Source organism: Sinocyclocheilus grahami, unplaced genomic scaffold, assembly GCF_001515645.1.
Source record: "Sinocyclocheilus grahami isolate Dianchi unplaced genomic scaffold, SAMN03320097.WGS_v1.1 scaffold841.1, whole genome shotgun sequence".
Classification (NCBI taxonomy): domain Eukaryota; kingdom Metazoa; phylum Chordata; class Actinopteri; order Cypriniformes; family Cyprinidae; genus Sinocyclocheilus; species Sinocyclocheilus grahami.
Genome location: NW_015506020.1, coordinates 214,329 through 229,497, shown reverse-complemented (window position 1 = coordinate 229,497; position 15,169 = coordinate 214,329). Strand labels below are relative to the sequence as shown.

The window sequence follows — 15,169 nt, the reverse complement described above, 5'->3', positions numbered from 1 at the left end:
AATTGAATTGAATTGAATTGAATTGAATTCAGTGTATGCAGAAGGTACAATATAAGCCAGTGAGGACATAACATATCATGTCCAACAACACAGAAAATGGATTTTGGGCACCATATCTTTTTTGTTTGCATTTGCAAGTGTTAGCATCTATTGTATCTAAATATATTATCTTTTATACTAGATATTAAATTTGTTATTACATTTAAAGGAACAGTTCACCCAAAAGTGAAAATGTTCATATCATCATATCATTCTATGATGCTCTGTGTTTGTTTGTAAGACTTGCTGAGGACGCTGTGGGTTACTTTAATTTAATGCGCCTCTGCGCCTCAAAATCTACCTAAATACGTGTATCACTCCAAACTCCTTTGTGAATGTCATGTCGTTATAGTCCTTAGCATTTTAACCGTATTTGTGTGCATACATTAAGTACTTTTTAACTGATCAGCGCCGTGCTTGTGAGATTAGTTTGCGCCGTTCGTAGCGCGATATTCGTTTGGTAGCGCTGTCGCGTGGCTCGGTCAATTGATCCGTGCCGAATACTCTGTAACATCGCGCTGTTTCATCCCACTTTCAGTGCATTTGGCTTCCCATATGTATGGCTAAACTCCGGTTCTCTCGCTCTGTCATGTTGCTTCTACCGGCTGTTTATAGAGTGGGGGAACTATAACGTCACTTTGTATGCGGATCGGCTGTTAGTATCGGGTGTGCCTCACACATCCTAAAAAGTGAAGCGGGCTCTTTGATCGCCCCCTGGTGGCTGGCTGCAGTACAGGTAATAAACCCCGCCTTCTCCATGTAAACGAATGGGACTTGAGTCAAAATAAAAAAACTAATTACACTTCCAATACAATTTCCGAAAGATGGTTTTGGTCATTTAAGGTAGTTGTTATCACGCTGATATATGTTCAATTGTTCATTTTTGTGATAAGTTTGATTTTAGCTAGTAATTTGATGCTGTAAAAACAGGGCGTGTCGTTATGGTTGATTGGGTCTGCGGGAGTTTTGGCGAGAGTTTGATTCCGCGGTTCCACCTCACTACACTACTGCGCAGACTCTGGCTCCAAATTAATCTCTACTGCGCAGACTCTGGCTCCTAACGAATCTCTACTGCGCAGACTCTGACTCCAAACAAATCTCTACTGCTCCAAATGACATAATTTACTCAAGATGGTAGCAGCCATACTGCGATGCTTTGGCTTCACTTTTCTATAGTGGAAGGAAGTGGAGACGCATCGTCCATCTTTTTTTTTACAGTCTATGGTTAGCATCGCACTGGTTCCCTCAACAAAAACCCAATAGAATTGTTCCATAGGCTTTTGGATTATCGCAGAAAATAAGCTCTGTGTTCAGTCATAGTTCATAAAACGTTTTGTCCATCAAGATAATCTTCACAAAATAATATAACTTTTATGAATTTTGATCCCTGAATAAAAGCGGCAGAAATTAAAAGCTAAACTTAGGCTATAAACAAGCTACACCACCACGGTCGCTCGCCTTCAGCGTCACCACCACCATGCTCCCGACAACTGTTTCAAACTTATTTTTAACACGTTCAGTGAAAAGGATTTACTCTGTATATGAATTTTAATCCACGCTACATGAACCTTTTCATATAAACTGGAATAAATACAAAACTAGAGCCAAACTAAAACTGAAATGAGACATTAGTAATAAATAGTATAGTGAATAAATTAAATAATCATAATTAAAAGACATATGAAAGCACGTATCTCTGTACATTTCGAAATAAGGTGCATTAAAAGTCAATAAATCCTTGATTAATATGAATATTCCTGAATAAAAGCGGCAGAAATTAAAAGCTAAACTTAGGCTATAAACAAGCTACACCACCACGGTCGCTCGCCTTCAGCGTCACCACCACCATGCTCCCGACAACTGTTTCAAACTTATTTTTAACACGTTCAGTGAAAAGGATTTACTCTGTATATGAATTTTAATCCACGCTACATGAACCTTTTCATATAAACTGGAATAAATACAAAACTAGAGCCAAACTAAAACTGAAATGAGACGTTAGTAATAAATAGTATAGTGAATAAATTAAATAATCATAATTAAAAGACATATGAAAGCACGTATCTCTGTACATTTCGAAATAAGGTGCATTAAAAGTCAATAAATCCTTGATTAATATGAATATTTTAATTAAAAACGTGTCTCCACGTACTATTCAATAAAATTCTAGTACATTTAATCTATTGAATAACAGCAGAGTGAGCGAGTTTTTGGTTATGGTAAGATTAAACTTATTTTAGTGAGTAAAGTACCACATTTCAGCTATCGTTTTATTAGGGTGGGTACACAAAATGTTATTTTATCCTTGCTTCTAGAAAATCCTCAATCTGTATGCTTCGTAACAGCTTCATGTGGCCGTAAACATTTAATTTTAACGTGGCTTTAAGCACTATGCATCGTTAAAGTTTAACTTTCACTGTGACTAAGCCAGTAAATGTGGTGTTTACATGGAATAATCATATGAGTTTACCTTACGGTGGGAACCCAGAGTCTCCGCATCAGTAGGAAATACTGAGCATTTCATGCTAAAAGAGCATTTTCCATCTGAAGACTTGTGTTGCATTTCGGGGCAAAGCAAAAAAACATTGTCGAATGAAATATAAAATGCGGGAATCTATTAATTGGTTATTCTACAATTAATTGTACTATAAATTATACACTACGATTGGAAAATACTGTAAATTGATAAACTGTTTGGCGTGATGACGTTTAATGTCTCAGACAGCGCCTGTAGTCCCATTTAGCAACTTGTTAGCAACCGTCTTTTTTAAAGAGGTCATATGATGCTTTTTTAAAGATCATTATTTGTGTATTTGGTGTAACCAAATACACATGGAGAATGGAGAATATGTTGACATGCTTTAATGTTCAAAAAACACATTATTTTTCAAATACTGTACATTATTGTAGGTCCTCTATGCCCCGCCTCTCTCAAACGCTTCGTTTTCTATAAAGTCCCCCCTTCTGACAAGCCAGTCTGCTCTGATTGGCCAGCTGACCCAGTGCATTGTGATTGGCCGAACACCGCAAGCACTCGTCGGAAATGTAACGCCCCTTACCATAATCGCGAGCTTCATCTTTCAAAATAAATGTAAAGATAGAGCCCGAAAGGGGAATAGAGTCGCGTGACAGACACAGCGATGAAGCCCCCTCTCTCTCTCTCTCTCTTGCGCTCTCTCTCGCTCTCGGTAACACTACAAAGAGAAAGGAAAACTTGAAATCGCATCATATGACCCCTTTAAGAAATGTAACAGTTTTAAAAAATCACGAGTGGGGGTAACTGGGGTGTTTTATGTCGTAGAATAAAACGTGAAAGTATCTTGAGCTTGTGTGAACCATGGACCTATTTTAGGGGATTTAACCAAACTTGCATTCAAAAACCCATTGACGATGGAACCGGAAGTGCTAAAATGCTAACTCCCTTCCGGGTTTTTGCCTACAAAGTGACATCATAGTTCCACCACTCTATTGCTGTAGATATGCAATGCAGAGAGACGTATATACGCAACACCCTCTTCTGGAGACGGGGCGGGAATATGCAGCTTATTTGCATTTAAAGCGATACTCTCCAAATCAGCTCTTTTTTAGACACACCCCAAAAATTACATTTTCCAGCTGATATAATAAATGATCTGTTGGGTATTTTTGGGCTGAAACTTCACAGGTACATTCTGGGGACACCCAAGACCAATATTACATCTTGTAAAAAGGGGGATATTAGGTGCCCTTTAATGCATATTGGATTAACAACGCCCCTCCCCCAAATCTCAGTTATGCAAATGAACATGGTTGACATTTATAAATGAATTTACTTTTTTAAACCATTACTTCAACTGCTATTTTTATCTAACCAGCCGCCGAACCACACACACATGATTGTAGGATATCATAGATAATGAAGGGTACATCTAGGTGGATTTCAAAAGTCAATCAGATAAAGGCATCTTAGTGGGTAGAATGTTACACAAACATTGGACTCGGGAATGGAAATTGTGGAGCATATGTGTAACTGTAACTGTGCATGTGTTTTAATAAACCCTCTGCTGGACTACTACTACTCAGCCCTGCAGCTGAAAAGATTTGTTGCTTCAGCTTGGTTGCTGAGGCAACTGTCTCCTATTGCCACAAAACTGCATAAAGAGGATATTGATCATCTATAATGATGTAAAAAAAAATTAAAATAAAAAAGCCATGATGATCAGAGAGTAAGGATTTCAAAAGCAGTAAGCCTGAAAACACAGCTGTATCTTGTTAAGTGCCATGCTATAGGAAAACGGCTGAAAAGATTGGCAAGAAATGTCTGGCTAGGTCTAGTGTTGTTGCTTTTTCATTGTCTGTTATTTATTGTGAATGTGAAGATGTAGTTTCATAATCTTTTTTATAATAATTCATGATCTTTCTGTGTTTTGTGTAAGGATTTGTTCACCTATGGTATAGCTACATGCATCTTTTGCTTAATTCAGACATTTTATCATAAAATATTTGAAAATATTCAAAATATGCAAAACGGGCCGAATCTGGTACCTTGTTGCAAAGCCTGCTGGTTTCTTTCTTTCTTTCTTTTCTCAATGACTTTACAGTTACATTTTACATTTCAAATGTATACTGGACTGTGTTTGGTCTTTCTATTTGCATACTTAATTTTATTTCCATGCATTGTCAACAATTTATTGTCCACTTGCACAGGAAAGTGAATGTTGTTGCCTCCAGTACTGAATGTGCTTTCACTGTGTGTGCTTTGTGTACCTAATTAGATAACACTTAACACTTACACTTAATGTAAAAGTTCACCGTTTACATTGTGTTAGCATCTACTGTACCTTACTGTACTTTATTTAGGTTTTGCAGGTGTGTAATATAGTATTTTGGACATATTATTGTACATCTGTCATGCTAGCGTTGCCCTTTGACCCATTTGACCTAATAACAAGCCATTAATGATTAGGAAAAGCATTTATTCAGGTGTTGGTAAACTATTTAACCAAAAAGACCATTTAAAAAGATCCGCTCAAGCCACAGTAACAACCCCCCACCCACCCACCCCTCAAATAAGTTGTTGATGATTGTCTCTTTTGTCAAAAAGTAGAATATTTAAGAATATTTAAAGAACATTTCATACACATAATTACTTGCTTAAAGATACTTTTTTATTTTCGTATTTTTAACGTGTTTTTTGTGCATTATGCAGCTATATAATTTAACATAAAAATGTGAAATTAAAATTGTTCACCTTTTATGACAGATTAAATATTTAGTTAATTTATTTATTTAGTGACATCTCAAGAAAATGTAATTTGAAATGTGCTCAGCAATCACAGCTAAATGTCAAAGATCATAATTTTGGATGTTTTCTGAAAGCTTAAACTGAAATAGTAAAATATTGCATTATACTTTTGAAGAATTGTCATGCAGCTCTTTTCTATGCAGCATCAGTTTAAGTATAACCATAGTCAAGCTCCAGAAAAGGAAGGAAATAAAATGCATATGTGACCCTGGACCACAAAACCAGTCATAAGGGTACATTTTTTGAAATTGAGAATTATATATCATCTAAAAGCTGCATAAATAAGCTTCCCATTGATGTATGGTTTGTTATGATATTTGGTCAAGATAAATAAAATCTGAATTGAAAATCTGGAATCTGAGGGTGCAAAAAAATCTAAATATTGAGAAAATCGCCTTTAAAGTTGTCTAAATGAAGTTCTTAGCAATGCATATTACTAATCAAAAGTTAAGTTTTTATATATTTACGGTAGGAAATTTACAAAATATCTTCATGCAACATGATCTTTACTTAATATCCTTTTTAGCATTAAAGAAAATCTATAATTTTGACCCATACAATGTATTGTTGGCTATTGCTACAAATATACCTGTGCTACTTAAGACGGGTTTGGTGGTCCAGGGTCACATATTTAAGTTGATATTTACTGTAAACTCATAGCATCTCTCCAATGTATTTCTTCATTCAACATACATAAAATAATTTGACTACAACCTTTACAAGAAAAAATGCTGTTTGGTCATATCTAGCAGATGTGAATGACACTTCACTGCAAGCTTTTCAGTAAATAATGACTTTAATTTTAGTTAGTTTAATCACACACAATATCACTCATAAATAGGGTGGCCATATGTGCCATTCATACGGGACACGCCCTGGCCAGGATTTTTATATTGCCTAAAACATCCAAAGTAGTTTGACCAATAACATGCAGGTATTGTATATAATCGACCAATCGTGGCGCGTGAGAAGGTGAGATCTACAAAGAACGATCAAAGCGATGCAAATACGCACACGTGTTTGTTCGTTCATTCGTTCGATTTGAAGCGTCGCTGCGCACCGATCATTAAATGACACCAAAGTACCGCGAGAGCGATTCGAAATCATAAGGAGCCATCTGCTCTGCTCTCTATAGCTCTCGTGAATGTCATACAACGATCGATCTACACAGTGCAAACAGCCAAAACCTGGATATTTTAGGCAATATAGAAATCCTGGCAAGGGTGCGTCCAGTAAAAATGGCCCGTATGATCACCCTACTCAAAAATCTGTCAAATCTGTCTTCCACTTCTCTAGACGGGACTCCAAAAATCCTCTCTGCCTTCAGCGAGAAGGTGGTGAGCCCGAATGAGCCCATATCACTGGTGTGTCACGTGAAAGGAACCCCCCTCCCCACCATCACCTGGACGTTGGACGACGACCCTGTCATCAAAGACAGCAACCACCGCATGGATCGCATCATCACCACGGAAGGCCACGTGCTCAGCTACCTGAATGTGTCTCACACACAGGTCACCGATGGGGGCGTCTATCGCTGCACCTGCAACAACTCGGCCGGCTCGGTCTCCTACCAGGCTCGAATAAACGTAAGAGGTGCTTGTCAGATCAGCTCCTCAAAAACACCCACACCACACCACAAGCACACACAACAATTTCACGTTTGTCCGGAGATTGTCTGTATTCTATATGAAAATTGGAGTTAGAAGGAGAATTTTATTGTTTTAGGTTGTAGTTGCAGTGCAGCCTCCTAAAAGGTACGTTCTCATTGTCAACAGCTTGCCGCAAGAAAGCAACTTGAAGTGATTTATTTTCAATGAAATATGGCACTTTGAAAAAGCACGAGCAGTGACCATTGATGGCACAACAAAGAGCAGAGTTTAACTTCATGCAAATGAGAGTGTGGACACAACCGGCAGGAGTGAAGGCAGTAGAGCTCTTGTGATCCACCTCCTGATGGAGTTAGAGATTGCAGTCAAATAGGAATGCATAGTATAGAGCAAGAGTGTCCAATCCTGCTTCTGGAAGGCCGATGTCCTGCAGAGTTTAGCTCCAAACATGCCAGCGTACTTGCCTGGAAGTTTCTAGTGAGCCTAAAGACCTTGATAAGTTGGTTGTTAGGTTAGGCCAGAAAAAAATGACAAAAGATTTAGCTTTTGATGTGACCAATTCAACCAAATGACATATCATAATTTTCACTGAGTTGAAACGGTATCAAATGCTATTTGCACTTAATGCAAATAGCCTCTGCCTAATTTGGAAAAGAATAGGAATGAATGGTAAATACATGAATGAGAATGGTAATGGTTAGCTATTTGGAAGTATGATAGACTTCCTTGGTGTGAACACACCATTTAGTTGTTTATTGGAAGTAGGTGTTTGTACTCGATTTTGTCCAGTTCTACTGCCTTTCCTCCCATTGGTCGTTGTTACGTTTTGCTCATTTACATACAATTAAACTCTGCCTGCCCTTAGGGATACTCCTCCCATAAATCAGAATTCTCTAATCATTTACTCACCCTCATGTCATCCCAGATGCATACGACTCTCTTCAAATTACACAAACAGAGATTTAATAAAATAGTGAAATCCATCATTGAGTCTATATAATGCAAGCGCATAGGCCCCTTTAAAGTTGATGCTTCAAAAATCATTGTCCATACGACCCCAGTTAATTAATCAATTTCATATGAAGAGAAATGATTGGTGTGTCTGAGGAAAATACTATGGGGCATGAGTGGTTATGAACGAATTAATGAAACGCATTTGTCCGTGTTTCACTCCGTCTCGAATCGCGCTTGTGGAAAGCGCTTGAGAAACTTCACTGTCCGTGTTTCTACTGTAAATTATCGTGTTAAGTACTGTAAAATATTGATTTACAGTACATTTGTAAATGTACAGTCTTACTGGCAACCAAAATTGCCAGTAAGTTACTGTAAATTTACAGTAAATTTTTTACAGTGAGACTAGTTTTTTTTTTGTCTCGAGCAAGACTGTATAACTAACGCACCGCATTAAAAGAAATGATCATTCATGTTTTCATAACCGCGGGCCAAATTCAAAAACGAAACAAAAATTAAATCATCGTTTAGAGCAAGGGGGGGTCCCCTGGTGTTTCGGGGGCTCTACGCCGCTTGCGTATTTTGCGTATAGGGAGGATCGGCTCTGGCTGGGATCGTATGGATCACCATCATGTTTGTTTTACGTGGTTTTTGATATGGACTTAAGGAGAAGGATTATTTTTCTAAAATTCGCTGTTTGTGTTCATTTCAAAAACTACATATTTGGGACGGCATGATGGTGAGTAAATGATAAGTGAATTTTTATTTTTGGGAAGAGTACCCCTTAAAGTTAATCCCTCCACAAGACTTTGAAGTTAGGATAAATTGTTATTAGTTATTTAGTTAGTTACTTACAGTTCAGAATATATAGCTAATAGTTGAAAACGAAATTATTGACACGTAATACATAAGCCTTTCAGCTGACTTTCTGAGGCACTGTGTACTGATAGTTCTTTCTCACAACAGGTGCTGCCAGTATTCGACCAATGAAAAATGTCACTGCCATCGCTGGAAGGGACACGTACATTCACTGTCGCATCATTGGTTACCCGTACTACTCAATTAAGTGGTATAAGGATTCCAACCTGCTCCCATTTAACCATCGCCAACGTGCCTTTGAGAACAACGGCACACTGAAGCTGTCCAATGTGCAAAACTCGGACGAGGGGGAGTACACATGCTACGTGTTGGTGGATCCAGAGAAACAAATTCACAGGAGCGTCCATGTGACAGTGAAAGGTACTGCCATATAAATGGAAGTCAGCCATTACAAGAATGCTAGATTTTAATATCGGGACATATTCAATGGTGTTTTTTAGGGTTAGTATCACTATTGCTCAATCTTCCGATTTGCAATTCACAAACCCCTAACCCTACCATGGCAAACTTGTCTCACAACATCTGTGCTACATGAAAGATAACTCAAATCATACGTCTTGTTGAGGAAAGGTCCGACCTTATTAAAGAAGACCAGAATATCAAAGAAACTTGTTGAGAGTAGGCTTTTTGGACTTATGGTGCTGTCACAATAATTTCAGTGAAATTTTGTGGGCCAAAAAAGGCCCATTGCTAGTAGTTTAGCAATATGACATTGCTCAAACCTTTCAAACCAAACAGCTTTCTGTTTCATTCATGTGACTTGATATGGAATCTCTTTGGGGAACTCTTTAACCCTCAAGTGAAATTCCCAATCTCACAAATTCCTATATTAAAATGACTCCATTTCAACCTTTAGGCCAGTAAGCAACCATTTAACAACCAAAAATCACCATTGCAACCATATATTAATGCAATAATAACCTTTTAGAAGACCTTATCAACTACATAGCAACATCTACTATACCGTAGTATTATGGAAGAAAATTTTACATGGAAATGCACACAATTTTCTTAAGAAAATGTAAAAATATAATGTAAAATATAAATATAATTACCTAAAATGACTATGAATCAGTCCAAATGAACAATGAATGAATGTTAAAAATGTATTAGATTTTTCTTTGGAAACATTAAGTAGTCTTTTTATATCCTACTGTTTTGAAATCTAAAAGTGATAGAATGCAACATCATTCCATAACCCATCACTAGAGACATCAGAGCTTTCATCAAATCCTGATTTCCGTAATTAGGGAGTGGATGCATGTCCATGTAATGTCAGTCTCATCCTAGAGAGCATTTGATCGGTCAAAATTGCATATAGTGTTGGGGGTAACGCATCACAAGTAACGCAAGTTACGTAATCAGATTACTTTTTTTCAAGTAACTAGTAAAGTAACGCATTACTTTTTAATTTAGAAGGAAATATCTGAGTTACTTTTTCAAATAAGTAACGCTAGTTACTTTGTTTCCCATGTCTTGACTGACAGCTCTCGTGTTGCCATGTTGAGAAAAATGGGGAGTACTGTAAGTGCAGAGGCGTTGTGTGCGCTGTGATGTTACTGTAGTTCTACTTTCCCCAACACTGTGTATATATATATATATATATATATATATAAATTATTATTATTTTTTTTTTTTTTGCATATATATTAAAATTATATTTTATGTAATTGCATATATATATATATATTTTTTATTTTTTTTCTTTCATTTTGCTGTGAGAGGAAAATAACAAATATTCCATGTAATTAATATGATGAATATCAACTGCATGTGCAAAGTATTTCATGTCACTTACCAATTACCCAATTACAAGTTCTACAAAGATGCTAATGGTTTTTACAGAATCTCATAGTTACGGTAATTCCAACATGACAAGCTTTACCTCAAAGCACAGTTAGAGCACCAATTACACAAATACAGACATTTATATTGTTAAAGTTAAAATAGATACTAGTTATACTGCAAATATTTGATACCGTTGTTATGCAATAACCAAGAAAACATCTGTTTTTGTGAGTTCAAATTCATGAGGACAGAAAAAAAAACCTGATGTGATTGAGTTAGCTAATTTGCTCCATTCATGCTTAAAATTCTGAAGCACGCAAAGGGATTCCCTTGAGTCCATTATCCCCATTTTGTTGTGAATTAAATAAGCACTGAAGTGCTGCTTTATTTCAATGTTATTTTAACTCATTGATTCTCAAACGCGACAAGCTGACTAGCACCATGCTTGCGAAGTACCCAGGGAACGCATTATGCCGAATTTACTGGGAGACAAAAGAGCTTCTTTATTTTCTCTTTCTTTGCTCTGTTTCTCTCTCATTAGTTCACATTATGCCTCCTCCTCTGTGAAATCTCTAGATTCTGAGCTGTAATGACTTGATATGAAGGCCGACTGGAGCCTCATTATTGCAAATCACAGATAATTGTACATGTGTGATCACATATGTTCTGTCCACCAGCCCATATTGAGTGCGTTCTGAGCTGTTTGTCACAACTGCTTAGAACACACCAACCGCTCATTTTACATGTAGCATTACTTCATAAAGTCTTGCTCTGTATTTGATATAAGGAGACTAGGGACATAAATGTACTGTCATAGCCAAACTCTAAATCAAACTTTTGCTGTGCAATAATATGTTAACATTTTAAGTTATAATTGCATTGTTTGCTTTGTTTGTGATTTTATCTGGTGGTGCATCTCTCTTACTGCTCCATCTCTCTCAGTGCCCCCTCTGATCCAACACTCCGACTCTCAGAGCGCTTCCATCGGTCAGCGTGTCTTCATCCCCTGCGTGGTCATATCCGGCGACCTGCCGATGTCTATAACCTGGCACAAAGATGGACGACCAATCAATGCCAGCCTGGGTGTCACCATAGACAACATAGACTTCACCAGCTCATTACGCATTTCAAACCTGTCGGAAATTCATAACGGCAGTTACACCTGTATTGCCCGTAATGAGGCTGCTGCCGTCGAGCATAGCATACAGCTCATCGTTAAAGGTTTGAGAGAAATTTAGCTACTTTTATTATAATGTTATCATTTTAATTTGTGCCATATGTGACCCTGGAGCACAAAACCTGTCATAAGGGTGAATTTTTCAAAACTGAGATTTATACATCATCTGAAAGCTGAATAAATAAGCTTTCCATTGATGCATGGTTTGTTAGGACAGGGCAATATTTGGTCGCGATACAACTATTTGAAAATCTGGAATCTGAGGGTGCAAAAAAATCAAAATATTGAGAAAATCGCCTTTAAAGTTGTCCAAATGAAATTCTTAGCAATGCATATTACTAATCAAAAATTAAGTTTTAATATATTTACAGTAGGAAATTAAAAAAATATCTTCATGGAACATACTCTTTACTTAATATCCTAATGATTTTTGGCATAAAAGAAAAATCTATCATTTTGACCCATACAATATATTTTTGGCTATTGCTACAAATATACCCCAGCGACCTAAGACTGCTTTTGTGCTCCAGGGTCACATATAATTCATATAATTTTCTATTATGTTTTGCAAAAAAAAGAAAAGAAAAAGAGGAAAATCTTTTTCAGTTTTTGTTATTTAAACTGTCTCTAAACCTATATACAATCACATTGATTTTTAACGGTGCTTTTATATTGTATGTGTTTTTAAAAATAACATTATTTTTATGCTCAGTTCCGCCACATTTTGAGGTACAGCCAAGAGACCAGGATGGCATATATGGGAAATCAGTGATCCTGAATTGTTCGGCAAAGGGAAACCCAATCCCCACTATAGTATGGAACCACTCAAAAGGTATGCTAGTATTTGCAAATATGTAATTGTATATTATTTCTTGTTGTACATTACCAGTGTCTATGGGCAAAAATACAAAAGAGTGCAATCAATATGAAATATTCTTGCAATTAAGAATTTCTGTAAAGAAACTGGTGAATCTCACAATAAGATTTCCAGGTTACATTTTTTCCTCAAAATCCAGAGAAAAAATAAGCCTTTGTGCATTGGAATAAGCAGATTTTTCCTCTCAAATATATTTAGTTTATTAACTCCAACTATTTCCAGCTGTTATTATTATTGTTATTATTCATGCACTGTGTATGAACAGAACAGTTGCATATGAACAAATAGAAATAGAACAGATACTATTTGAGTGATAAACAGTACAGCTGTTCTAAAGCTGCAATTATACTATTGGCAAGGTTTTGTTTAAGTTCCAGTTAACCTAAGGTAGGACCATATAATGAAGGGGACCCAACGCAGACACATTTGGTGTGGACATAACTGTAGTCAGGTTTAGGGGGGATCTGGACAGGTGGGCTGTGCACAGGTGTGTGTTTGCATCGAGGCCATGGTCAAAGAAGCTGGATTACTGGATTAGAGCAGGAGCAGGTGACTCGCTCGACCTTGATTCCTCCTGAAGGGGACTGAGCGTTTGAAGCCCTCACTACACATTGTAAATTAAAGCTCACAAATAGAAATCCATATACACAACAAAAAACCGGGCTGCACATTGGGAGGGTGTCATTAAACAGGGCTTGGATGAAAGAAAAGAGGGTCAGTATTCCAACATCTATTTTTGTTCTGTACAGGATCCACCTTATTTTTAACATAAGAGCAGGTCCATTTCTAAATGTGCAAGGCTTTTGGTGTCATCCGCTTTCGGTTATTTTGAGCTTTACAAAAAATGTGTGTGATATTGCAAACTGCTATTTCTTGCTATATTGTTTTAATGTATTTTCATACATTAATTATAAGCACACTGGTTACACTGTTTTACTACACCTATGTATAGTGGCTTATGAATCAGATGTCTCGCACGTTCACAGAAAATAGCTTATTTCCACATTGCAAACTAAGGCGGATATCCTGAAAGTCTGTACCTATTTTCAGTCAAGATTATTTTATTTTGTTGCCCAGAAAGTCTGTAGCTTTGTCAGATTAAGTTGCTCATGTGGTATTATGGTTTATTTCATATAACTGAATCCCGCAGTGTCATCTAATCCTAATCCAGACATGACACACCAGATACAAAACAATTCCCCTCAGAGATCTTCAAATCCAATAAAGAAATCATCAGATGTAAACACAACATAATTGATATTGATCATAAAAAAGGGTGTAATGTTATTGGATTATCAGATGTTTAAGATTACAGTAAAACATATCGCGGCCATGTTGCCTCAGGAAGCAGACATTTTTGTTTTGTTGTGCTAGAATGAAATACGTTTTAGTGTAGACTTTTTTAAATTAAAGGGGTCATATGATGCTGCTAAAAATAACATTATTTTGTGTATTTGGTGTAATGAAATGTGTTTATGCGGTTTATGGTAAAAAAAAAACACATTATTTTCCACATACTGTACATTATCAAAGAGAAAGGAAAAATGTAAATCGCATCATATGACCCTTTTAAATATTTGTTAAATAAATTAAATTAAATTAAACATTATATATTCATTATAAATTTCTACATATTAAAAATATAAATATACAACGTTTCTAAATATGCAGTGTGTATAGACCTTAGATTGTTTCCGATGATGAAAATTACAGGCCTCTCTCATCTTTTTAAGTGGGAGAACTTGCACAATTGGTGGCTGACTAAATACTTTTTTGCCCCACTGTAAATCGGACAATTCGGATTGGTTTGAATCTTTTACAAATTTACAAATAAACACAGGGTTTTTTTTTTTTTTTTAAATGTGAACCAAAGGAATGATGATGCAAAATGAATAAAAAATATTACCATTGCCATCAAAGCAAAAGCAGTACATACTGTACTAAATAAATAGATTTTTTATATATATTATTAATTTTCAACTTTTTATTTAAATTGATAGGCTTTTGAAAATTTTGAGATTTGGAATAGATTATTTATTTATTTGTTTGTCTATTTATTTATTTATTTTAAGAAACATGCAAAATAAAACCAAGTTGAACTTTTAGTTAACTCTTTTATAACAAGTTCTTCCTTGATTAGTAATTTGTAGGGACGCACCGATACCAATTTTTCCAGTACTCGCCCGATACCGATACTTTTATTTTTGGTACTTGCCGATACCGAGTATCGATACCAATATTTTTATTGCATTTGTAAATTTTTTAAATATTGGGTACAGAAACCAAAAGAGTATGTATAATCTTAGTTGGTTAACTTCATTTATCAAATAGATAGTCAAACCGATATTTATTCAGACACCTTCAACTTTTCTCACATTATCACAGTTTATTCGCTATAGTTTAGAAAATGGTAATAAAATATGACAAGAACTCAGAGTTAAGCTGAGTCAGAACAAATTCAGCTTTATAATGCTAGATAACTTTGAAAGAAAGGTATGTAATGGATTACAATAAACCAAAAATAATTCAGACAGCTGTTAGTATGACAGTATTTACACAACTATCAA

General features: G+C 36.1%; 1 protein-coding gene across 1 annotated transcript in view; it reads left to right on the top strand.

Moving 5' to 3' along the window:
• Positions 1–15,169, top strand: part of LOC107562808 (Down syndrome cell adhesion molecule homolog) — a 142,419-nt gene that overhangs the window by 103,323 nt on the left and 23,927 nt on the right. Inside the window, exons 7-10 of the mRNA XM_016247532.1 lie at positions 6,620–6,916; positions 8,848–9,120; positions 11,491–11,769; positions 12,438–12,565. Of these exons, the coding sequence (XP_016103018.1) occupies positions 6,620–6,916; positions 8,848–9,120; positions 11,491–11,769; positions 12,438–12,565 (977 nt within the window). The remainder of the gene's footprint in view (positions 1–6,619; positions 6,917–8,847; positions 9,121–11,490; positions 11,770–12,437; positions 12,566–15,169) is intronic.